Source organism: Spea bombifrons, chromosome 5 (assembly GCF_027358695.1).
Source record: "Spea bombifrons isolate aSpeBom1 chromosome 5, aSpeBom1.2.pri, whole genome shotgun sequence".
NCBI classification, from domain to species: Eukaryota; Metazoa; Chordata; class Amphibia; order Anura; family Pelobatidae; genus Spea; species Spea bombifrons.
In genome coordinates, this window is record NC_071091.1 from 48,351,562 (window position 1) to 48,378,186 (window position 26,625).

A 26,625-nucleotide genomic window follows, 5' to 3' on the forward strand; every position below is an offset into this window, starting at 1 on the left:
ACTGTTGATGCCGACTTCTTCTTAACTAGCTATTCTGATATAGTCCGCAATGCACAAGGGCCTAGAATTAATGATATTTGCCGATTCATCAATCCCAACCCACAAAATAAATGCTGTGTGCACATGGATGGGTCTATTCACTAAAGAGAGTTTGCAGAAGAGGGGTGGTTTGCACTTCCCTACTCATTATAAAGGGACCACCCATAATACACAGATAATTCAATTATGCAGGGCTAGCTCAGCCCTTATAGCTGGAGAAACGCGCCAGTGTCTGCGCTTCATAACGACTAATGACGTGCAAGCTCTCCCTTTATTGAACAGAGCTCAGAAAGTGATCAGCAGTCTTGAATTACTCGCCCCTCAACATATTGGGGCAGGCACTGCATGGATTCATGTAATTCTACGAGACATGACTGTGCATTTCTAGTTGATGGCAGCTGGCACAGTATGCTCCACATCCATGTAGTGGCATGTGTGCCACTTGGCAGAGAATTTTATAGCTTGACTGAAGGCGGTCATCTTGTTGGTAAGAAATGTCAGACACACTGCCAGGCTGATTTAAAATCATGGTTTAAATATGGCCATGTTAAAAGAAGATGTCAAATATAGAGCATTGTGTATGCATATGTATTAAAGCACCATCATAAAAAAATAACAGCACATGGTATATGTATACACACACACACGGCAAACGTGCATTAATTGTGAATTAAAAGTAATGTCGGTTGCATAATCCTTTTACTATGAAGTCATAGAAACAACTTGCAGCCTGAAAAGGTGGCTCTCAATCAACAAGCTACAGAGCAGACCAAGCCCAGACTGCACTCCTTTGGTTGCCATGGCAACAGCCGCCTGTCCCTGCACAACAGATTTGTTCCTCAGTACATGCTAAAACTAAAAACAGTATGTGAAATATAGGGCACTATATGATTTCATAAGGATGGTTTTCAAATTATTTAAGTTAAATGCAGCAATATGAATATTCAGTTCCCCATTTGACTCAGAAAGCCGTTTTCATTTTTTTCTCCCTTCTCGCAGTGAACATAATTATCCCCATGGCAAACAGAATCACAAAGGCTGACAGAGAGGTTTCCATCCCTTAAAGTGCCAATGCAACAGAGTATAAAAGAATGCCAAAAATTCTTTACACAGCCAAAAAAAAAAAAAAAAGATTAGGGGTGAAACCTTTTCTTCATGTTCTCGCTACTAATTTTAGGTCTTATGATCTTATTACCTAAATTAGCTAAATATCTTTTCAGGAGAAGATTAGGAATTCATAGATGCCTAGATTAATTAAAAAAAAATGCAAATTTACCTCATGATATAGTACCAAAATTAAACAATCTTTAAATAAATCAAGTATTTTATCTCGATTGCATAGCAACAGCACACATTTCATTTTTATCACCCAGTGATTAAAAAAACAAGACTATTCCCCCCAATCACATCCCTCCATATTGCAGGATGTCTGTTGTTTATTATGTTTTATTTATAGAGCAGCACAAAATTTACACACCGCTTCTTTTCGTATATATGCGGTACTCTTGTTTAGGTGTAATTTTCTTCTCTCATTTACTGTACCCACACAAGTTATATATTGTGTTTTCAGGACAAGAATGTTTTTTTTAGGTAACATTATTATATTAATCGGATCATAATTACTATAAATAAAAGTATAAAGTACGGTGAAAAATTGAGAGAAGTAAAAGGACTTTTTCAGACTTGTTTGAAAAATATTTTACGCATCTACAAAGCTCATGGAAAAACCTGCTAAATAGATTCTAATACTTGTCCTAAGTTTAAAAACATTTGGTGTTTCTATTTTGTTTTGCAAGACGTAGGGGTATAAGTACAAGTAGCATATTACCATTTCAAAACCTTTTTTTCCTCAAATCTTCGAAGCTGGCCAATTCAATTCAAACTAGACATCCCAGGGTATTTCAAATGCTGACATTTTACCACCCTTTGCTACAGGCAAAGTATCTCACTATGGCATTCAGGAGAGGGCTGGCAGTAAGTCTAGTCAAGTGGGCCGTTGCACTACCAAATCAGCCCATCTCATGCCCATCTTTTCCTGATTTTCTAACGCATATTGATGTAATGTGATCATATTGGGAGTTCATCAGTACACGACAAAAAAAAAAAAAAATCATACACGTGATGCCTGCAACCACAATTTACTGCCACTAATCCTTTTTAATAAAATATGCAAATTGAATTAGATTAAATATCACAAAACCTTTACTTTTCCTCTCACTGATTTCTGGGCCTAGAAGGTTTTGTCCTCTGAAGTGACTACAAATTCAGGAGGGCGTTTTATCTCTGGATAAGTAAAAATTAAATTTGTTCAATTTATTCCTACAAAAAATAAAGTGCCAGGAAACAGATGCTTTTGCCCCGCATTAAAGACGGCCTGGCGCTGTGGGAGGCCGCACAGCCATTTTATTTAGATTCAGGGCAGCCTGATGGCATTTTTTAACCGCTCTCTCCAGATTCGGACATGCAGGTCTGAAATATTTGCCAAAATATTTGGCGGTCACATTTATTTGTGAAACTTACAACAACAAAAAAAAAAAAACTGTAGAGACACTTAAATGATGCCACAACCTTCAATTACCTTAGCTGCATCTTAAACACCTAATCTTCTTTTACTGGATCAGCTCAGAATCCACTAGGAAAGCTTCTTGCAAATCCACTATGCGTCTGGCTGTTCTATAAATGCACTCAACATTGTTACTAAACAATCACACAAGTAGTAACCAGATAAATTATTTGTAATAATACATTACTAACATAAGAGTGGGCTGCTCAGAGAATGTGTTTATACAATTATATATATATATATATATATATATATATATATATATATATATATATATATATATAGTAGAATTAGTGCATGGAAATGGTTAAAATACCAGCTTTTGAAATACCTTGGGGTGTCTAGTTTTCAAAAATATATGGTTTGATGGGGTAAATTGCATTGGCCGGCTTCAAAAGGTACCCGAAACAACACATGGGGCAGAATGACCAGATTTGGGGAAAAATGGTTTTGAAATAGCAAAACGCTACTGGTACTTATTGCCCCATAACATGCAGAAAAAAAGCAAAAAAAAAACAAAAAAAAAAAACATAAAAACATTGGGTATTTCCAAACTCAGGACACATAGCAGAATCTATTTAGCAGGTTTTTTCATTAGTTTTTGCAGATGAGTAAAAGATTTTTCAAAGAAAAGTGAGAAAAAGTCATTTAACAAAACACCATATTTTATCATTTTTTTTTATATTAAATTAGATATGATAAAAATAATGGTATCTAAAGAAAGCCCTGTTTGTCCTGAAAAAAACAAAATATATAATGTGTGTGGGTGCACGAAATGAGAAAGAAGAAAGTTACAGCTTAACAGCAACACTGAAAAATGTTAAGAACCATTGTCCCAAAATGTACTACAAGAAAGAAACGGCCTTGTCATTAAGGGGTTAATCGCAGGTCTCAGGAGAGTCTGGATAGACCCTCTTGGAACCTTTCGATTTTGAATGATAATTCCGGCAGTGTCAGGACTGGCACCACCAGCAGAAGGTGCCCGAACCCCTGTTTGGGCATTCTCCATCACGCTGGATCTAATGATAGCTCCTGCTGACAGAGCAGACCACAGGCTGCCGAATTCTACCTGTGTACCAGCAGGAAAACAATCCATGCAGTGCAAAAACCATAGGACATACTACATCTGCCATCAACTAGGACCCGAGGTCACTAAGCAATTAAGCATGCTTCGAGTGTGGCAGATAGTGGCCCATGAATTATTGTGCAGGTAAAAGGAAAATTGATTTTACCAAGTACAGAAAATCTTAAAAGCTAACAACCCAGAGGAAAAAAAAAAAAAGTTTAGTTATTACAGCAATACTATGATCCAAACCATTTCCAAATCAATATGAACTACTGCACGCAGTCACCAAGCGAATATTTTTGAAAATTTGTGGGTAAATCTCAAACATGTAGTGTCTGCCAGGTAACCTTTGTTTAGGAATTAGAAGCTTTCTGCAACCAAGGCTGGCAAGAACAGAAAAGTTAACTTGCTAAATTCAGCTATTTAATATAAATGAAAATAAAACTTGAAGAAATGTCAAGATTAACAGAGTCTGCAGCAAACATTAAAACATATTTTCACATTTTACAACTAAAATCAGGAAACTATACATGTAGCAAATAAATGCCAAAAAATGGTAAAGCAGTCATTGTTTTGAAACAGAAAATATTTGAGAATACCATTTTTAAAGAGATACTAGTTATCAGTTTTAGTTGTGCCGCATGTATACACATATATGAGCTTCTCTAATCGTCTGTGGATTCTGTTGTTCCTGGCTGGTGGAGTTCCTAAGTGTCGTCCTGGGCTAAGGAAGCAGTTTTTTTTATTGAAAATTGGTGTATTTGCCAAACATAACTTTACATAAAATGTTGCTCCAGCACTCTATTTCCACTAGTCGATTCTAGCAAGTTCTAGATAAGCAATTGCATTCGTAGAGAACAGTGGTTTCAGTTTTGCTACTCTTCCAGGAATCCCATATTCATCGAGTGTCTTTCTAATGACGGGTCATAAACACTGACCTTAGCTAAGGTAAGAGTGGTGTGCTGATCTATGGATGTCATTATAGCACTCTTTGTGACTTAATGACAATGGCTTTCTCTGAGTGGTTTTGACAAAATTAGCAACACCTATAAAGTTACTAATATCCCAAACCGTATCCATTTTTTCGATATTGCACTGGCAGTGGTTTGCCGGATCCCTAGAGAGCCTTTGAACTGGTTATCTAGCACTATCCAGATTCATGTTTCAACAACGGTTTTTTATATGTTTTGAATGTGGTGTAATAGCTTTGGAACCTTGAATGTTGACAGTTTCTGATGACAAGATTTTTGGCCATGTCATTTCACTGACAGGCACATATGCTACTTGAAATGTAGAAACAGAATTCCCAGCATTTAGATACATACTGCAGCCAAAGATGTAGCAGTGAATTTAGTAAAAATAATATAATCTTCATACATAATATGTATACGTTAAAAAAAAACAAAAAAAAAAAAAAAAAGACAAATCTATCAAAGTACAGACTGTCACAGCCTCTTGTTATGTGATCTGTTCTGAGCATAAAGTTGTCAGCCCCACTTGACGGGCTATATTATAATGGAATCCTTTAGCTCCTTTGAGCAGGGCCCTCCTTACCCCTTGTTTCTGTAGGTTGAATTGTTGTGTTAAATACTACTTGTTATGCCCCATTTACAAATTGTACAGCAAATGCTTTGTTATTGAGTTAATTAAACGTTTACCATATACTGTAAAAATACACAAAAATAAAAAATAAAGTTTATTATGAGCAAGTGATAAGATTAGCACTGTATCTTCCCAAAAATCCTGACATGGAAAGAGTTAAAGTAAAAGGATTTCAAACACCCAAGGGGTGTCTATGTAAAAAAATGAATGGTTTGATGGGGTAAATTGGAGTGGGCGGGTTCAAAGATAGGACATAGGCACAGACTGACTAAAATGGGGAAAAAAGTACACTTCCCAAATGTGGCCTTTTAGCCCCCAAACAACCAGACAAACTCATGCATGGGTGGTATCACTGTAATGAAAAGATGTTGCTGAATGCATGGTTTGATCGGGTAAACTGAATTAGTTGGCTTCAAAGATGGCTCACTTAGGACATAGGGCAGTAGGACCAGATGTAGAAAAATGCGCACTTCACCACCTAAGCAACCCAACCCACACATACATGGGGGACTATACCGTGTATACTCTACTATACCGAGTATACTGTACTCGGGAGATGCTGCTGAACACATATTGGGGTGTTTAACAGAGACATATACCAGTAGCTGTAAATCCATGCTTGAAGTGCAAATTTTTCACAAAATAAATTACTACCACAAAGTTTGACAAAGAGTGGCAGTAGAATTAGTGCATGGAAAGTATTAAAACACCAGTATTTGAAACAACTTGGGGTGTCTAGTTTTCAGAAATATATGGTTTGATGAGGTAAGTTGCATTGGCCTGCTTTAAAGATACCCGAAATAGCACATGGGGCTGAATGACCAGATTTGAAAAAAAATTGGTTTTGAAATTGCAAGACGCTACTTGTACTTATTGCCCAATAACTTGTAGAAAAAAAGGAAAAATAAAAACATCGGGTATTTCTAAACTCATGACAAATAGTATTTAACACGTCTTTCAGATAAAAGTGAGAAAAGGCGGGGGGGTTCACCATGTGATAAGAAATGTCTCTGTGATATGAGCATAATTGAATTAACGTTTTCAGAATTATCCTTGGTATCTGTACTATTGTTTTATATCCTCCAACAGCTGAGTCAACGCAGGGATGGACCCCAATGATGATTTGCATTCAATGGTCACTTTGGATATTTCCTATATTAATATAGAATATTGCATCATATTTTCAATGGTGTTGACTTTTTTTATCTAATATACTTTATACTCTTTATTAACCCTTTCATCTCCATGAGCAGTAGATACCGTATTTGCTCGATTATAAGACGAGGTTTTTTTCAGAGCAAATGCTCTGAAAAATACCCCTCGTCTTATAATCAGACCTCAAATAGGTCTGACTATGAGACGACTAAGATCCAGATACCCCGCAGCTGCAGGGGACCTGGATCCTCCTGCCCCCCCCCCCCCCCCCGCCCCACTTACCAGTGCTTCTGACTTCCCTGTCATGTAGTCGGGGCAGCGTGTAGATCCCACGCACTTACGCTGCAGCCGGAAGGAGGCGTGGCTAGCAGCGGGGGTTGTCTGCGTCCATCGCGCAGACCTTCCCCGGCTCTCAGAGATCAGAGTTCCCCGCACCGGGATCTACACGCTGCCCCGACTACATGACAGGGAAGTCAGAAGCACCGGTAAGTTTGGGGGGGCGGGGGAGTGTCAAATGGGGGGCATAAGGCAATTCTGGAGGCAGAGTGCTCTGTGAAATACCTTTAACCCTCCCTATATGCCACTCTTCCCCATAATATGCCTTTTAACCCTCTAGATGCCAGAGTGGCATATAGGGGTATAAGGCATTTCTGGAGGTAGAGTGGCACATAGGTGGTCAAAAGGCATATCATGGGGCACAGTGGCATTTAGAGGGTTAAAAGGCATATCATGGGGCACAGTGGCATATTGGGGGTATAAGGCATTTCTGGGGCAGATGTGCATAACTGGGGGGCAGGTTGGAAAATAGAAGGAAATAAAACCAAAATATTTTTTCTCAATCATAGCTTTTATTAAAAAAAAAATAGTTTAGATGAATTAACATTTACTGGTAAAACTTTTTTCCTATAGGGTCGTCTTATATTCAGGCTTTTTCTTTTTTTCCTAAATTAATATTCAGATTGGGGGGGTCGTCATATAATCAGGGTCGTCTTATAATCGAGCAAATACGGTAATAATTTCCCTCTTATTGCCAAGTTTACTTTTTGACTTGCTTCTTTATTTGTGCCCTGTATTAATGGGTATAGGGAAACCCATTTCTCTCAGCTTGTGAATAATCTGGTTTTCAGAGCTGCAATCTTACATTTGCACTTATGTCAAACACAGACTGACTGCTCATCTAAAAAAGGCTGCCGTTTAAATTCTCACGTAAAAACCTAAAACTCGGATTTTCAGTATGTGTTGCACCCATGATGAATATTCGTATCTATATTATTATGAGCTTATAAAGCAATTGTACAGAATCCATACAGACACACATTGAAATGTGAACTAATTGACACAGAGAACGCTGTGTGAAGTTATAAGCAGATCAATAGAACAGAGGCTTGCATTATATGAATATCTAATAAATGATTCAGAGATCCAGCTGGTGTCAGACACAACAAGCCAAAGTACACTGCTGGAATCGTTCAATCTCATACGAAGCCTCCTTTCCAAAGGATATGTTTACTTCTGTTACAAGCTACTGCATCAAGCACTCATGGGCTTGCTTTTGTTTAAACAGGAGGAACAAAGCAACTTTAAAAAGCCAGACTGTACATACAGGGTATGAAAAATTATATTACACAGTAGCTCACGGTACTAAATTATAAAGTTACGACACAAAACTGAACATGCCCCTCATTTCTTACTGCTATTGCTTCGTCTTTGACAATTCTAGTTTTGTCATACCCTTCGAATGTACGTGCTGTAAGATGCATTTGCAAATTGTCGAAGCTATATTATCAAAACATAAGATTCAACTCATCCCTGTATAAACATTGGCTATAAGCAGAAAACTAGCATCTTCAAGAAAAAGAAAAAAAAAAGTAACCAAAAAATGGTAATTAGAAATTATGTGGAAATCAGCATGCAATTGATTTAAGTGTGTGTGGGGTGGATAGTAATCATCCAGCTACCCTGTACAAAATGCTTTCCATTTGTTTTGCATGCTCAGTCCAGAAAGCAAGGCTCAAAGACAAAAAATGCATTTCTCACTCACCATCCCCGACTGTCATTAGGAAACTGGAAATTATTCGTTGTGAATGGAATCTCTTCAATGATGTTAGCCACTGTTTGAGGGTACTGTGCTGTTGTGTACCTAGGGCAGCATAAAGACACTGCTTTGTGTGTGTGCGCGTGTGTGTTTCAGTGTGACCCCTGTCAGATCTGCAGTTCTTGTGCTGCAGTCACCATAGCAAGCTTCCGAGTCTCTTCAAAATAAAAGTCTCAGATCTAGTACAAAAGGTTGTTTTCTTCAGCCAAAGCACAAACCACACCATGAATACATTCAGGTCCACCCAACAAAGACTGAAATCACAGATTTAAATCTTCTAGGCTTATGACCGTTTGCTTGGACAATGGAAATTATATGGATATAAGATCAATACAAAAATGATTTAGCTGCACACAGTTATTAAAACACATTTTTACCATCAAATAAAAATAAGGGGGCGGGGTCTGACTGGGGTCTGTTCACAGGGCAAAAAAGTCCCCAAAAAACGAGAAGTAAACTGCCAATTAGCACATGCAGCTGCTTTAGGCATTACAGATGGACCACTTTGCCTTTCTTTACTATTCCTTTAAGGAGAAAACAATGTTTTGCTAGAAACACACAGGAGGAGGATGAAACCGTTTTACTTTAACAATGAAATGGCAATACTACTATTAAGATCCCTGGGCTCACATTAGCAGAGGACTGCCCAAAAAATGTATTTCAGTAGAGCAACTAGACATTAGATTGACTGCTGCTGTTTGTGACTAGTGTATTAGTCCAATGTCACTTACATAATAAAGTGAATTATGCCCATTTCATATAGGTAGCAATCTAGATGCATACAACCTTGAAAAGTCTTTTCCTTTAAGAATCCAAAAAGAAATGTAAAATAACCTCACTGTCACTTTGTCAGATCTCCAGCAGTATCCCATAACACAAACATTTATAACAGTAGTAATGTAATGGGATGGGATAAGAATTGTAATTTAGATTAGAATGTTTTACAGATTGCTTTGGGCTCACCTACCAAATGCAATTTAAGCCAACTATTTTAGTAATGGTTATGTTTGCCAACTCAACACCTAAGAGCACTGAAGAACCTATAAACCACTGGGTGTCTTGGGCATAGGCATTTTATCATGGAAATTCAACTTTATTTTATTTCATCGAAAATTATCATCCTTTCTTTATATAGCACCAACAGTTTACGCATCGCTTAATACAATGCATATATACAAGGGGTATGACAAGACAAGAATGGACAGACTTAGACAAACAGATACATTAGGTGGAGAGGGCCCTGCTCGAATTAAAAAAAAAAAAAAGTATAATTGCCCCAAATGAATAGTTTTTAAGATATTAAAGGTTTTAAACATGACCCCTCTACCATATTTTTCCTCTAGCTTTCAAACTTCTCTTTTTACTAGTATTCTGTAATTGGTCTACATGTAGAGAACCCCTCCCCTGTGCACAGTTCTGTGCTTCTATGGTTTCCTTTGTCTCCCTCACACCAAACTGTCTGCAAAGAATCAGCACAGGAGGACGACAGTACCACATTCCCTACATTAAAAGATACATACGGATGTTTACGTACAGTATTTCTGTTTATATACATAAATGCATACCTAGTGTTCTCCAGTTATATATCATGAGCTTCCCAGTGGGAGTGATCAGGGTGTGAAAGATACACAATCCTTATTATAGCACTTACACAAGTATTTCATTGACCTGTTATGGACAGGTGTTTTTATTTTTTGTATCTTTCGTTACAATGGCTATTTTAACATTTAGGTTGTGCTCATGTGTAGCTGTAATTTTCTTCTCTTTAATCTACCCAAATTATATTGTTTCTTTCAGGACACAAATGACATTCCATTATTTTAATCATATCACCTAATTTACTATTTCAAAAAAATGAATGAAAAAAAAAAGACTACAAAAGCTAATGAAAAAAACTGTTAAATAGATTCTGGCATTTGTCCTATGTTTAGAAGTACCCAGTGTTTTTTTTTTTGTAAGTTATACGGCAATAAGTAGAAGTAGCATATTGCTATTTCAAACCATAGTGGGGTTTTTTTTCCTCAAAACTTCCTGCCCCATGTCCAATTTAGGACACCTTTGATGCCGCCCAATTCAATTTACCCACATCAAACTATACATGTTTGAAAACTAGACACCCCAGGGTATTTCAAATTCTAGTGCATAATTTGGGAGAAGAATGATATCTAATCGCTTTCTAAACCAGTTTAACCCCTTGACAAATTTCATTAATGGTATTTCCATGAGGTGCCTAGGAAGTCAATTGTCGTCAAGTGATTAAATATTAATTTACCTTTAAATTATCTCAAACTAAGGTGGTAGTTCCATTCTGGCTTCTTTACTGTTTAGTTCTGAACTGTGTACTCAAGGCCATTAGCCAGATGGTACAAGTGCTCCATTAAGACAAAAGTTAAGTATTCATAGCATGTACAGAAGTTCAATGGCTGGCAAGAATATTTTTGAATCATGCAGGAACTTTTACAATTGCACAAAAATTAAGCAAAATATAACCAATTTTTAACTAAACAGCAGGGCACTTTTTTAAAAATAAAGTTTCTGCATGAAAATAGAAGGGTCCACAGAATTCAATAAAATACATACCCAGGTTTATAAACAAGTTAGAGGAGGAAACAACTCCCTCTTCTCCAGAACTTGGAGACATGAGTGTTTTTTTCCCATGCAGCTGAGGCTGAGCCCTGACATTTGGAAGCTCCGGAGACTGCTGTAAACAGCAGGAGGGGGAGGGGGCTACATAAAAAGAAAGCACTGTGAAAAAAACAAACCAATACAGCTTGGCAGAAACAGTCACAACCTGTTCCCTTGCACAGATGTTAGACAGAAGCCAAGTAAGTCATTGTGAGCAGTAGAGATGGCTCCATCAAAGGCTGCCACTGAATGCCTACAATCTGAACCCTTAAGAGGTGTGTGTGGATATCATTTGTTCATTTTAAAATGACTGCTAAAACCATGAGGACTACAAGAACAGCTGCATGGGGCTAATAAAGGGAGGATGTTGCGCTGAAAATGCCATCTGTGGGGGTGCTTTGAGGAAATAAACTGTAGTCTTCCAAAAAGATCCATACCGCCTCAGTAGTATGGACTGAGTATTGCAATAACATATCTCCCCCCAAAAAAGTTCACTTTTCAGAGCATTTGCCGTTTCTTATGCTAGAGGGCTAATAATGGAAACATTTAATTTGAAGGCCATTTTTCCTGATGTAAAACCCGGGTCGTAACCAGCCCTTGATCTTGCCTTAGATTCAGGATATCTTTATGCCCCCAGTTGGGAACCTTATGATTATATAGCTTGTAGAAAAGCCTTATGATTCAATAGCTTATAGAATCACCTTTTCCCAGCAATAACAAAGTAATTGTTTTCTGTATGAGTTTATCAGTCTCTGACATAAGGAATTTTGACCCACTCTTCTTTACAACATTGCTTCAGTTAATTAAGGCTTGCAGGCATTTGATTATGCACAGCTCTCTGGTCCAACCACAGCATTTCAATCAGACTTTGACTGGGCCATAGCAACACCTGGATTCTTTTCTTTTGTCAGACAGATGGCCTCACATTTGACTCTAGAATACTTTGGTATACAGAGTTGTTCATGGTCAACTCAATGACTGCAAGGCTCCCAGGTCCTGTGGCTGTGAAACAAACAAATCACCCTTCCACCACCATGTTTGACAGTTGGTATGAGGTGTTTACGCCAAATGTTGCACTGCGCATTATGGCCAAAGATCTCCACTGAATGCTCCAGACAGCAAAAACAGCTAACACTTTTTATAGAGGTGGTTACACTTGCTGATAATTAATCAAGGGCATTTGATTATCAGCACCTGCTTGCTACATAGCATCTTTATTCCTATGGAACCAGTAAGGGCGGTACCTAGTTTTTCCACATACGCCTTCTCCATTTTGTTTTTTTGTTTAATACATCATGACACGGTGTAACATGTCATGTGTTGTATTTACCCAATTTTTAGACGTAAAGAACAGATTATTGTTAAGTCCGGATATGTAAAATCATATAATTCAAAGAGGGCATACGTTCTTTTTTACATGACAATCACATCTATAGAAGCTACCTTATTTCCATGTTCTAGTTACTCTCTAGGCTCTCCTCCTTACCTTTTATCTAATTAGTTTTTTTAGATAATAAACAGCAACCCATCCTCATGTTCTAAATTATCTATTCTTTCTATATAACTCATATCATGGAATAACATCCCACTCATTTTGTTAATTGCACCATGTCTTATCAACTTCCACCAAATCCATATTCTTACTAGTTACCAATGCTGCAGGAATCTCAGGCATTCCATTAACTGTGGGTATTTATGCACAGCAATCTAAACCTAGTGGGCTTTTTTCCCATCTGTGTGTCCCAAATATAACAACTATAATAGTGTTCCCCTGTAGCATCCCAGTGCCCCCTTATCACGCCAATTTGTGTAGTGCATACATTTGTTACCTGGTAGAGGTTCAATTTCAGCATGACAAGGGTTAATTTAATTGTATAGGAATGTGATGCCAGAAGGTTTTACAATGTGAATTCCTCTTTTGAAGCCTGGACTCCAACCAGTGCCCTCTGCAAGGTGTGAAATGTTACAGGTCTCTAGGTCTTGCTTCAATGTAAATTGGATGACTAATCTCAAATCGTAGATAGTGGATTATTTTGTTATGCTAAGTGACCATTTATTCTAGTATTACCGTATTTGCTCGATTATAAGACGACCCTGATTATAAGACGACCCCCCAAAATCTGAATATAAACTTAGGAAAAAAAGAAAAAGCCTGAATATAAGACGACCCCAAAGGAAAAAAGTTTTACCAGTAAATGTTAATTCATGTAAACTATTTTTTTTTAATAAAAGCTATGATTGAGAAAAATATTTTTTTTGTTTTTATTTCTTGTATTTTCCAACCTGTCCCCCAGTTACGCACATCTGCCCCCAGGCTTGCCACTCCAATATGGCACTGTGGCCCATGATATGCCTTTTAACCCTCTATATGCCACTGTGCCCCATGGCATGCCTTTTGACCCCCTATGTGCCACTCTGCCTCCAGAAATGCCTTATACCCCTATATCCCATTCTGGCATTTAGGGGGTTAAAATGCAAATTATGGGGCAGAGTGGCACATAGGGAGGTATAAGGCATTTCAGGAGGCAGAGTGGCATTAAGGGAGTTAAAAGGCATTGTATAGAGCACTCTGCCTCCAGAAATGCCTTATACCCCTATATGCCACTCTGGCATTTAGGGGGTTAAAAGGCATATTATGGGGCAGAGTGCCATATAGGGAGGTATAAGGCATTTCAGGAGGCAGAGTGCTCTATTAAATGCCCCCTTAACGCCACTCCAGAAATGCCCTATGCCCCCATTTAACACACACACACACCCTATACCCCCATTTAACTACCACACACACACACACTCTCTCTCTCTCACCCCTCTCTTACCGGTACTTCCAGCCGGGGCAGCGGGTTGACGTCGCCTTCCGCTGCAGCCGGAAGGAGGTGGAGTTGGCAGCGGGGGTTTGTATGCGTCCGTCGCGTATACTTTCCCCGGCTGTCAGAGATCAGAGTTCCCCGCACCGGTGTGCGGCACCGGTGTGCGGCACCGGTGTGGGGAGCGCTGATCTCTGACAGTCGGGGAAGGTCTACGCGACGGACGCAGACAACCCCCGCTGCTAGCCACACCTCCTTCCGGCTGCAGCGGACGTTGATCGCGTAGACGTCAACCCGCTGCCCCGGCAACACAGCAGGAAGCACCGGTAAGTGTGTGTATGATGGGGGGGGTGAGACAGGAGGATCCAGGTCCCCTGCAGCGGTGCGGGGGATCTGGATCTTAGTCTCCTAATCAGACCTCTATTTGAGGTCTGATTAGAAGACGACCCCGATTAGAAGACGAGGGGTATTTTTCAGAGCATTTGCTCTGAAAAAAACCTCGTCTTATAAACGAGCAAATACAGTATTTACAAAACATACATTCATAATAACCCACAGATTAATAATCATGTGTCCTTTTGTGAGTACAAATACAGCTAGCACAATTTTGGAAGGAATTATGAAGTCTGGGGTATCAGGTCATAAGTAGCAAGTGTGACATATCTATCAAAATTAACACATGCGAGAATTATCTCTGTAACAAGCAAAAGAGAGAAAATCAAATCTCAATTCTCTATTTGGACAAGAATTGTTCCACAACACAAGGGGGAGGTCACTTATGGTTTTTATAGGTACGCCTTCCCTCCGCTTATACCGCCTCTGGGTTCACTTGGAAACTTGAGATGAACTGAAAATGTCTAGTGTGCTTACTAATAAATTGTCATCTTTCCTTGCTGGAGCCTTTCAAATGAGCAGTAAGGTTTTTCTGTTAATTTCTCCATTCTATTTTTATCTGTTTGGTGTAAATCTGTTTATCATTGTTTTTGTACGCACGACTTGTTCATAATAAATAATCCTTTATAAAAAGTTCTTTGTCACGTTACCTGATTAGACCGCTTTATTGGTAATTTAAAATCGCAGATATCGTGTCAGAATAATTTGTGGATTTTTTGTGTAATTTGTCTTGGTGACGGCAGCATTGTTATTTTAAACTTTTTGCCACCAGAACGGTCATGCTTCGAGAAGGGTGTGCCTGTGAGCCCCTTCTACTAGTTTAAATGCCTGTTAATAGCACCACGCACTAAGTTAACTTTTTTTTATATATATACAGTTTTATTTCTCCAAATAGGACTACTGTGGGAAATAAAACCAAATCCCTGTTTATAACACCACTTTCCTAGCCATGGATTAAAATCCATAATACTCCAATTCTTACGATCCGGTCTCCAAATACACAGGTAAAACCTCAGAAGAAATACGGCGGATGCAACCTGCTACAGAGCATAGTTTACTGCAAAACATCCGTTACAACACCAACCTTACATGACAAATCATTTGCCCCCAAATGCACTATTAAATCAAATAGTGTTTGTGTGGGGGGATGGCATGGCATGGCATAGGAACCTTGTAATCACACTCCTATCATGCCCAGGCCGCCAGCACATGCTAGAACCTGGCCATGATAAGAGTGTGATTGCTGTTAGACACACACACACACACATACATATATACATATATATATATATATATATATATATATATATATATATATATATATATAAATAAATAAAATGTAAAAATATTGTTATTCCTTTTTTTCCCCATGTTGGTGTGTTACTTTTAATAAAAGTGTGTGGGTTTTTTTTTTATTTATTTATTTTTTAAGGGGGGTGGTCATTTTCGCTTTCCGTTTCGGCCAAGTGAATCCTGAATTTTCGGTTTCGGTGTATCCCTAGCACACACAATGCAAAATGGAACATAAAATATAGTATTTTAGGTCAGAATTAACATGGACCTAATTTTATCTAATTTTGCTTGTACAAGCATATAATAGAAATGTATAATGGATCAATTTTTTTTTTAATTTGTTGAAATTATCTGTGGGTGCCCATCTCTATATAATTCTATAGGTCGTACTTTGTGAGTGTTGGGGGACACCAATCTTATGAGCCCATTGCGTTATTTTAATATTTAACAATAGTGCTTGACAACGTAATTTTATATGTCCTCTAGCCATTTATATTCCCTGCTTAACCCCTGTGGGACGATGGCTCTTAACCAGGACAAATAGGGCTTTCTTTAGATACCATTAATTTTATCATATCGTCTAATTTACTATTAAAAAAATGATAAAATATGGGGATTTTTTGTTAAAAATGGAAATTTTCTACTCACCGTAAATTATTTCCTTAACCCCTTAAGGACAATGGGCGGTCCCAAAACCCATTGAAAACAATACATTTTGAGCCTGTACATGTACAGGCTTTGTCATTAAGGGGTTAATACAGTGGCAGTACGAGAGGGTACTGTTCCTTCTTTGTGGACAGCACCTTAAGCCCGAAATCCCCTGCAGAGGATGAGAAGATGTCTAGCCGTTAGTGTCGAACAAAGGCATTGAATGATGACCACCTAGCCGGCAAAGCGGAAGCCTTCTTAGCCCACGAGGCAGACATAGCCCTGTTGGAATGGGCCATGACAGGAGAAAATAGAGGTAGATCAGATAATTGGTAGCCCATACAAATAGTTTCCGTGATCCGTCGTGACAGGGTAGCCTTGGAGGCAGCCTTACCCGCTGAACGACCAGACTAAGAAATAAACAGCTGGTCAGTGGAACGGATGGAGGAAGTCCTAGAAATAACTCCAGGGCCCTCTTCACATCCAACATGTGCCATTTACCTTCCTCCGCAGAGGAGAGAGATGGAAAAAATGACAGCAGAACCAAGGGCTGGTTAATAGCGGACTTTGCTAACCCTTCAGAAGAAAGGAAGGCTGCAGGTGGAGAACAACGTTATCCTGATGGAAGATGGTAAAGTTCTTCGAGGACAACAGGGCTTGTATTTCTCCCACGTTTCTGGCGGACGTAATGGCCACTAAAAACACACAGTCTTAAACGACAGGGGCTTTAATGAAATCTCTTCCAAAGGTTCAAATGGAGCCGAGCAGAGAGAGTGAAGAACCACGGTAAGATCCCAAGCCGGAAAATGAGGTCTCCTCAGAGATCATCCTCAACACCTTGATAACGAAGAATCATCCTTGCAGTAGCCAGGCCGTCAACTCGAACATCTGGAGATGCTCCAGATGAAGAGCCCCATCGTCCAAAAAGTGATCTGACTGAGGTAGTTCCCAACTCGTTAGGCTTAGATGTTGTAGGAGGGAGAACCAACTGCGGTTTGGCCAGTACGGAACGATGGCTAAGACCCGTGCTCTGTCTGAACGGATCCTCTGGAGGACGCGGGGAATCAACGCAACTGGAGGAAACACGCATCCCAGAAGGAAATCCCACGTAATGGACAGACCGTCCAGGAAGTCTGGTGCATCCTGCCTGTTGAGTGAGGCGAAAATTGGAACCTTGCGCCTGGATGCCATCAAATCTATGTCTGGAAGGCCAAATCTTGACACTAGGGGAGGTGAAGGTTCTTTCGATTAAGGACCACTCTGCTTGTGACCATCTGAGCCTGCTGAGATCGTCCGCAATGGTATTGTTGCAGCCTCTTATGTGAGTAGCCGATGTCGTCCAGTTGAAGCTGGGCCCAACTCATCAACACAGTACAAAGAACCTGCAGGCTCCTTACCCGTGTACCCCTTGCTTATGTACGCGACTGTTGTGGCGTTGTCTGACTGGATCCTCACGGCACGACTTCCAATTGGCGAAGCGAATCTTCCGGAGACCATCTGCCTTGCCTGAAGTGACAACTGAAATGGGCGCCCCATCCGATAACGGAAGCATCTGTGGTAAGGGTTACTCAGTTGGGGGGACGATAAGAAAGGCCTCTGGAAAGATGAGCCGACGCCCTCCACCAGGTAAGTTGGGCTAAGACCCGCCTCGAGATTGTGACGTCTAGGTCCTCCTCTCGTCTTGACCAACTTCGTAGAATATCCCACTGAAGGGGACGCAGTTTAACTCGTGCCCACTTGACCGCTGGGATGGAGGCTGTAAGAAGACCTAGGATGCTCATGGCTTTCCTGATAGAGCAAGTTGGATGTAATTGAAGGGACCTGACCTCTCTTTTGATCTTCCTGATTTTGACGGATGGTAGAAAAAATGTTGAGAAATCAAATCCACCACTAGGCCGAGAAATTGGATCCTTTTGGAAGGTACGAGGTTGGATTTCCTTCGGTTGATAATCCAGCCGTGATCTTCCAGAAACTGCATCGTGGTGGCTAGATCCGCCCGGAGCTTCCTTGAAGATTCGGCCTTGATGAGCCAGTCATCGAGGTAAGGCACGATGGAAATCCCCTTTTCTCGCAGAGATGCCGCCAACTGACACAGAATCTTTGTGAAGATCCTCGGGGCTGAGGACAGACCGAACGGATGCGCCTTGAACTGGAAATGATGAATAACTCCGTCCATTCGGATTGCAAACCTGAGAAACTTTCTGGAAGCCTCTGCAATTGTAACGTGTAGGTAAGCGTCCTTCAGCTCCAAGGTTGCCATGACGTCTCCCTTCTGAAGCAAACTGGCGACTGAAGAAACGTTCTCCATCCGAAAGTGGCGATACGGGATGCAGCTGTTCGCCTTTTTTAGATCCAAAACGGGGCAAAAGGATGCATCCGGCTTTGGGTCTAGAAAGAGTCTGGAATACACGCCTTGGAAGCGTTGTGAAGCTCGGAGTCTCTCTATTACCCCTTTTGAAAGTAGAGATAGGCAGGCCGAATGTAGAGCCAAATTTTTCACAGAGGATGGATACGAGGATATCAGGAACTGACTTTTGGGAGGAGAAATAAAAACGATCCTGTACCCCTCTGAAACAATTTTCCGAATCCACCCGTTTGTCGTGTGTTCCCAAACAGTAGTGAACTGCTGCAGCCTTCCTCCCACTTTGTCAGAATTTTCCCTTGCCTTGTTTTTTGGGATGGTGCTGGAATTTTCTATCTCCATAGAAACTTTGAAAATTTTCACTTTGGAGCCGGAACAAATGTTTGAAATATCTGGAGAGAAAAGCCAGCTTCCCCAGGTACTTCCATACTCTTTCCAGCTTGGGAAGAACAGGAAATCCCTTGACTTTATCAACCCCTTCATCCGATAAAATTCGAGTCACCTCCTTAATGTTTTTGCGAAGCTGCTGGGGAGGAAAAAAACACTTCATCCTCAGAACTGAACAAGGTAGTAGAGCCTGAAGATTGCGAGATTTCCCCTGATGACAGATCTGATCTGGAGGATGACCGGGATCTCTTGCGTTTGCGGGAAGATTTTTCCCGAGACCCTGGATTGAGCTTGAGCCGCAGAGGCCTGAAATGCCTCAAAGGTCCAAGCTAGATTTTCCTGGAACCATCCCAGGAAGGATTGTAAGTCTTTCTGTTTATCTTTAGAGAGTTGTTCTGCCGAGCAAGCATTACACATCTTTTTCCTGCATCCATCAGGAAGAGGGGTAGCACACTCAGAGCAAGCCGCATGCTTTGATTTAAAAGTGGCCTTTCTAGGAATGGGAGCAGGTTTCTTGTCTTTATCCTCCGGAGAAACCAGACTAGACATCTGGTAAAGAAAATTAAAACTCAGCAAGAGCTTTTAAAGATTTGAATTTGGCGCCCTCCAGAAGAGCCGATTCGCGTTTCAGGGTAAGCCGGTTTTTATGGGTAAAGGAGGAGTTCGCTCTTATTTAACCCTTTAAATCCCTTAACGTCTTCTTGTCCACAAAGAAGGAATACTACCGTCTCGTACTGCCACTGTATGGCAGGAAAAAATAACTTTTCTTCACTTTTTAAAACAAAAAACTTTTACTCAGTTGCAAAAACTATTGAAAAAACCTGCTAAATAGATTCTACTATTTGTCCTGAGTTTAGAAATACCCATTTTTTTTGCTTTTTTCTGCACGTTATGGGGCAATAAGTACCAGTAGCGTTTTGCTATTTCAAAACCATTTTTTCCCCAAAGCTGGTCATTCTGCCCCATATCCTATTTCGGGTATCTTTGAAGCCGGTATTTTTTTTATACTAGACACCCTATGGGCATTTGTAATGCCAATATTTTAACCATGTGGGAATTTTTGTGAAGATAAAGAATTGTAGGACTTGCTCTTTTTTTTTTTTTTTTTTTTAAACATTACTTTTTTTTTATATAATCACTCTGATTAGTGAGCTGGGCTCCATTGACCTTGCATGGTTGGATGCAGTACCTGCATCGACAGTTCTCAAGAGGGTCTGGATAGACCCTCTGTGAACTCAGATCTATTGTTAATGCCATTGTGTGAATGACGGCAACGTCATTTACAGGATGGCACTTGTGGTTGCGGGTAGTGTTACTGACGTGCCTTGATATCGAGGCATGTCCGCAACACAGTTTATGCTTAGGAAGCGATTCCGTTTGCTTCGTAAGCTGTTTTAGCCAGACGCCGCCGCGGCCATTTTTCTTCTCCCTGGATCCACGGTCAGCCTCACTTGCGAGGCTTCAGTGGATGCTGCAAAGCCGCCGTTCGCAGCGAAAACGCTATTTAACGGCAGCCCTACATGTATGGGCTTTGTCGTTAAGGGGTTAACACTGCAGTGTCCAGCTTAGTGATTAACAATCAGCCATTCTATTGTTTACCACAGTAGTATCATAAGGCGTCAGTGTGTTTAGATTAGGCTAAGACAACCAAGATAGAACACATAAAAATGGCTAACATGCAGCTGTCTGAACACCTACAAACACACCTGTTCAAGGAGATTCTAAACTTACCATTAGAGTAATTTAGAATCATATTTCCAGATTTTCTTACTTCATCAAACTTTGAAAATATTGCTTGTAACCTGCAAAATAAAAATATATATATATTTTGTAAACTAAAGACCAAAGTTGTTAATGTTGCATTTTTCACAGTACAATCAAAATGTAGCAATAGAAAGTAAGCGTGTAACATTTGGAAAGGTGTGTACACTGCATAAGTTTCCTGGTATATACCATGACTTATTGCATAGAATCCATAATTTAAAGACTGTCAACACATGCTCCTGGGACATAAAAAAATCTGTTCATTTTTCATTAAACTACCTAGAGTTAGTTTATGTTAGAAATTACGGGCATTTTATTTATGTTTATAAATTAGAGAGGAGGTATTTTTCTCTGTCATAACACTCAAAGGGGGAACAAAAACCATAAGGGGAGAATTCGTTATACAGTAACAAAAAACATTTCTACTATACAACTGGGTTCCCATGGACTACAGTGAATCAGCGTAGTCAAGGTGTTTAAAGAAAAAAAAGCTAAACACTGCAGCACTCAAAAGATTTAATTATGCAGTAACACAAAATTGTGGTTTCTAGTAGGCAGCATGTGTTGCATAGTTGTAAACTATTATACACTGCTTTATTAAAACAGTTATTTCAGGTAATACCGTATTTGCTCGATTATAAGACGACCCTGATTATAAGACGACCCCCCAAAATCTGAATATTAACTTAGGAAAAAAAGAAAAAGCCTGAATATAAGACGACCCCAAAGGAAAAAAGTTTTACCAGTAAATGTTAATTCATGTAAACTATTTTTTTTAATAAAAGCTATGATTAAGAAAAATATTTTTTTGTTTTTATTTCTTATATTTTCCAACCTGTCCCCCAGTTACGCACATCTGCCCCCAGGCTTGCCACTCCAATATGGCACTGTGGCCCATGATATGCCTTTTAACCCTCTATATGCCACTGTGCCCCATAGTATGCCTTTTGACCCCCTATGTGCCACTCTGCCTCCAGAAATGCCTTATACCCCTATATCCCATTCTGGCATTTAGAGGGTTAAAATGCATATTATGGGGCAGAGTGGCATATAGGGAGGTATAAGGCATTTCAGGAGGCAGAGTGGCATTAAGGGAGTTAAAAGGCATTGTATAGAGCACTCTGCCTCCAGAAATGCCTTATACCCCTATATGCCACTCTTGCATTTAGGGGGTTAAAAGGCATATTATGGGGCAGAGTGGCATATAGGGAGGTATAAGGCATTTCAGGAGGCAGAGTGCTCTATTAATTGCCCCCTTAACGCCACTCCAGAAATGCCCTATGCCCCCATTTAACACACACACAAACACACACACCCTATACCCCCATTTAACTAACACACACACACTCTCTCTCACCCCTCTCTTACCGGTGCTTCCAGCCGGGGCAGCGGGTTGACGTCGCCTTCCACTGCAGCCGGAAGGAGGTGGAGTTGGCAGCGGGGGTTTGTATGCGTCCGTCGCGTATACTTTCCCCGGCTGTCAGAGATCAGAGTTCCCCGCACCGGTGCGGGGAACTCTGATCTCTGACAGTCGGGGAAGGTCTACGCAGACAACCCCCGCTGCTAGCCACACCTCCTTCCGGCTGCAGCGGACGTTGTCTACGCGGATCGCGTAGACGTCAACCCGCTGCCCCGGCAACGCAGCAGGAAGCGCCGGTAAGTGTGTGTATGATGGGGGAGGGGGGTGAGACAGGAGGATCCAGGTCCCCTGCAGCGGTGCGGGGGATCGGGATCTTAGTCTCCTAATCAGACCTCCATTTGAGGTCTGATTAGAAGACGACCCCGATTAGAAGATGAGGGGTATTTTTCAGAGCATTTGCTCTGAAAAAAACCTTGTCTTATAATCGAGCAAATACGGTAATACAGGTAGCGACAACACAAAAACAACATTAGAAAATGGGTTTCACAGCACTTAAGAGACAGGAACACTATTTTCAAAATGGTATAATGGACAATGAGCAATTAGAAGATTAATGAAGGAGTTGTATTAGGAGAGTAAGGAGAGGTGTTTTAATCCCGTGACCAGTGATACACTAGGTGCATTATAAAACAATGGTTCTACAGAACCTGCGCCATCCCAGATATGCCATCTATTGAAATTGTTTCTGCTTGATTGATGCTGCTGTTTTTTTAAAGAGCTTTATTTGAAAGAAACACACGTGAGTGCAGCATTTTAAGTACAAGATCACCGTCTATTGACCCTATTTTATAATATATATTACATACACATACATATATTTGTCCTATCGCTTTGAGGGTGTTGGAGAACGCATTCACTCTTTGGGACATCACTATTTATGAAACTGTTTTCCATCACTATATGTGAGTAACCATTAACACATACAATTTTTTATTTACAACACTATATTTTTGTTCATTTTCTTTGTGCCTATTACTAAAATATTGGAGCTTCCTTGATATTTTGTTTATTTGTGAGACTAATGAAACACCCTGAGATTGTCTACTGTTTACTAACATATGGTTTTATGGGGTGGTATGAAGTTGTGTTACTAGAGATAAAAATTGACATTTTTAGAATAATTGAGTGGAGTAGTTTTACAAATTTAAAATTATTTTGTTACACTGGGAACATGAAGTGCAGTGTATATAAAAAGTATCATGCTTAAAATAAAAGTACAGTTTATTCAGTAAATATTAAACTAAATTTGCTTTTTAAAACTATTTTTGTTGCAAATGGAACTGTATATGTTAACAGGTAACACCCCCCCCTTTCCTTCAAATGCAACAAAATTGAAAAAAAAAAACAAAATATCTCCTCTAATCCTCCTTCATGAATTGTACGGGGAGAGCGATCACAGTCGCCCTATTATATCTGCACCTTAGCACCAATTGCAAATGGGAACGTTAAGTAACTGGCATTATGTGTGCCAGTCAGATGTGGACACACTGCATCTTTCAAAAAGGTCTTCATGTAAAATAGCTTGGATGCCATGTCAAACATTTATCACTGTAAAAGATATCCAACACTCCAATTTTTTTCAAGTTTTCCAGAAAAAAAAAAAGACTTTGGAAAAATGGGGGGGGGCGTTTTCCCAATTTGTCTCCCCATACCTTCCCATCTCTATGTATAACCACTATTTTTGTTCTACTATACAAATTTGATTTAAAAAAAAATAAAAAAAATAAAAAGACGACTGAAAACCAAAGTGATGCTTACCTTGTTGGATTTGCCCCATATGACCAAAATATGGTCCTATTCATATGGGGTGGTTAATGGATGTATTTTGCCCCCCCCCAAATTTGCACTAGCTGTGTACAATTTATATAATTGTAAAACAGATTTTTATATGTTTAAAAATGTCATATAGGGACATCACAGTTGAAAAGAGAAAAATGAACATTATTCCATTCATGGTGGGGTTTTACTAAGCAAGAAAAGCAAATGTGGGTTTATTAGGGATTAAATACTAAAACACACCAACGTTTTAGAATGAGGGCGGATGTAGTTACATTGGACTAAAACAACAAAAAAAAACAATGTAACACGTACTGGCTTCACAGAGACATAATTACAAAGCAGCCACTTTTACCACATCCATGTATTAAATGAAGGCCAATGACATCTGTTGTGTTTTCTTACCAAGAGATTAAGAAAGTATTTGTTTCCAAATAGACAGCCAAAGTTGGCATATGGAGTGTATGGGGGTTTTGCAACATTCACACTGACTATATGAGACTGCATTCTGGGTAAGCAGTGCTTAACACTTACAGCTTAAGAGTTTTCTTTGTCAATCACTAATACATTTTCAATTAAAAGTCAGAGGCACAGATCTGAAGCATCTGGCACAGCTAGCCTGTCAAAGCAATACCCTGTGTCCATGTTCTCTCCTTTCACCGCATTACAAGGACTGGATGAACCAACAAATAGCAACTTAACAGCACACTACAGGAAAAGGGAACTTAAGAATGGTTTTGGCCTAAAATGATTCATTTTTTTGTCTAACATGACACATTACAGAATGATCACTGAACATAATTTGTTGTAGGCTAAAATCCAAAATGTAACTAGGATCATTAGAAGATGGTCAGCTATTTGTTTTGTTGTTTTTATAGGTGTAGAGATAGTAATATGTAAGACAAACCTATCTGTTCTACACTCACTGGGCACTTTATTAGGTACACATGTTCAATAGCAAATCAGCCAATCACATGGCAGCAACTCAATGCATTTAGAGATGTAGATGTGGTCAACACAACGTGCTGAAGTTCAAACCGAGCAGAATGGGGAAGAAAGTGCCTTTGAATGTGGCATGGTTGTTGGTGCCAGGCAAGCTGGTCCAAGTATTTGAGAAACTGCTGATCTACTGGGATTTTCACGCACAACCATCTCTACTGTTTACAGAGAATGGTCAGAAAAAGAGAAAATATCCAGTGAGCGGCAGTGGTGTGAACGAAAATGTCTTCTTGATGTCAGAGGTCACGAGGAGAATGGGCAGACTGGTTAGAGATGACAGAAAGGCAACAGTAACTCAAATAATCACTCGTTACAGCCAAGGTATGCAGAATACCATCTCTGAATGCACAATACGTCGAACCTTGAAGCAGATGGGCTACAGTAGCAGCAGACCACACCAGGTGCCACTCCTGTCAGCTAAGAGCAAGAAACTGAGGCTACAATTCACACAGGCTCACCAAAATTCGACAATGGAAGACTGACGGAACGTTACCTGGTCTGATGAGTCTCAATTTCAGCTGTGACATTCAAATGGCAGGTTCAGACTTTGGTGTAAAAACCATGAAAGCATGGATCCACCCATAAACAACGGTTCAGGCTGGTGGTGTAATGGTGTGGGTGACATTTCCATGGCACACTTTGGGCCCCTTAGTACCAATTGAGCATCGTTTAAACGCAACAGCCTACCCAAGTATTGTTGCTCACCATGTCCTTCCCTTTATGACCACAGTGTACTGTTCTTCTGATGGCTACTTCCAGAAGACAAGACCAGTAACTTCATACTGACAACTTAACAGCAGCAAAGAATACAGTGAAGCTCAAAAGTTCTCAATATTTTGGAACTCGGATTACCACAAAAAATTCCAGATTTTCGTTTGTCACTTTTTTTTTTTTTAGTCTTCCACTCATGTATGGCTTGTCCTATGCCCAACAGTTGAGCCACTTTTAGAGTCTAGAGACTGCAGCTGCACTTTGCAAGTGCTTTTGCTTACAGGTAGGACGTTACTGGTTTGGCTAGGTATGAATTGTGGGTGTGTGTGCATTTCTATTCTTTTGATGGTGTGGGCATTTTAGGTATGCTCGTTCTTGCTTTTTCTGAAGCCAAATGATTTTTATGCAGTGGTCATTGTATTGCCTCCTTAGAACTTGTTTAGCTTCAATTTGGCACTTGGAAAGCCTTTTAGCACATAACTGCAAAAGTTACTCCAGCTTATGTCCCTGTTTAGACATTTCAAGAGCACTGTTAGAAACACTAACAGGGCCATTTTAAAAGAATATCAGGTGATAATTGACAAATACAGTAAGGTTCACAAAGACATCTGCCACAGACATGCTTTGATAGAATTTTGATAGCTGCTTTATTTCAAGGCCAATTATAATATTTAACTGATACAGCCAACATACTTATACACACACACGTGTATATGGATATACACACAAACATACATACACATTATACACTACTGTTCAAGAGTTGAGTCATGAAAAACAAGGAAATTTATAGGTTTCTTAACAATTGCAAAACCATTTTCTAATGATGAATTAGCCTTTTAAACTTAAACTTGGATTAGCTGCCATTGGATCACAGGAGTGATGGTTGCCGATAAAGGGCTTCTCTTCGCCTATGAAGATAT

General features: G+C 39.8%; 1 protein-coding gene across 30 annotated transcripts in view; it reads right to left on the reverse strand.

Moving 5' to 3' along the window:
- The window catches only part of CLASP2 (cytoplasmic linker associated protein 2), a 157,667-nt gene that overhangs the window by 114,284 nt on the left and 16,758 nt on the right, over positions 1–26,625 (reverse strand). For 23 of the 30 annotated variants that reach the window (XM_053467366.1, XM_053467361.1, XM_053467351.1 and 20 more), the window contains one exon: positions 20,764–20,834. In XM_053467366.1, coding sequence (XP_053323341.1) covers positions 20,764–20,834 — 71 coding nt within the window. Of the gene's footprint in view, positions 1–8,466; positions 8,582–20,763; positions 20,835–26,625 lie in introns of those variants that run through there. The other 7 variants (XM_053467373.1, XM_053467372.1, XM_053467381.1 and 4 more) reach the window with 1 other exon arrangement.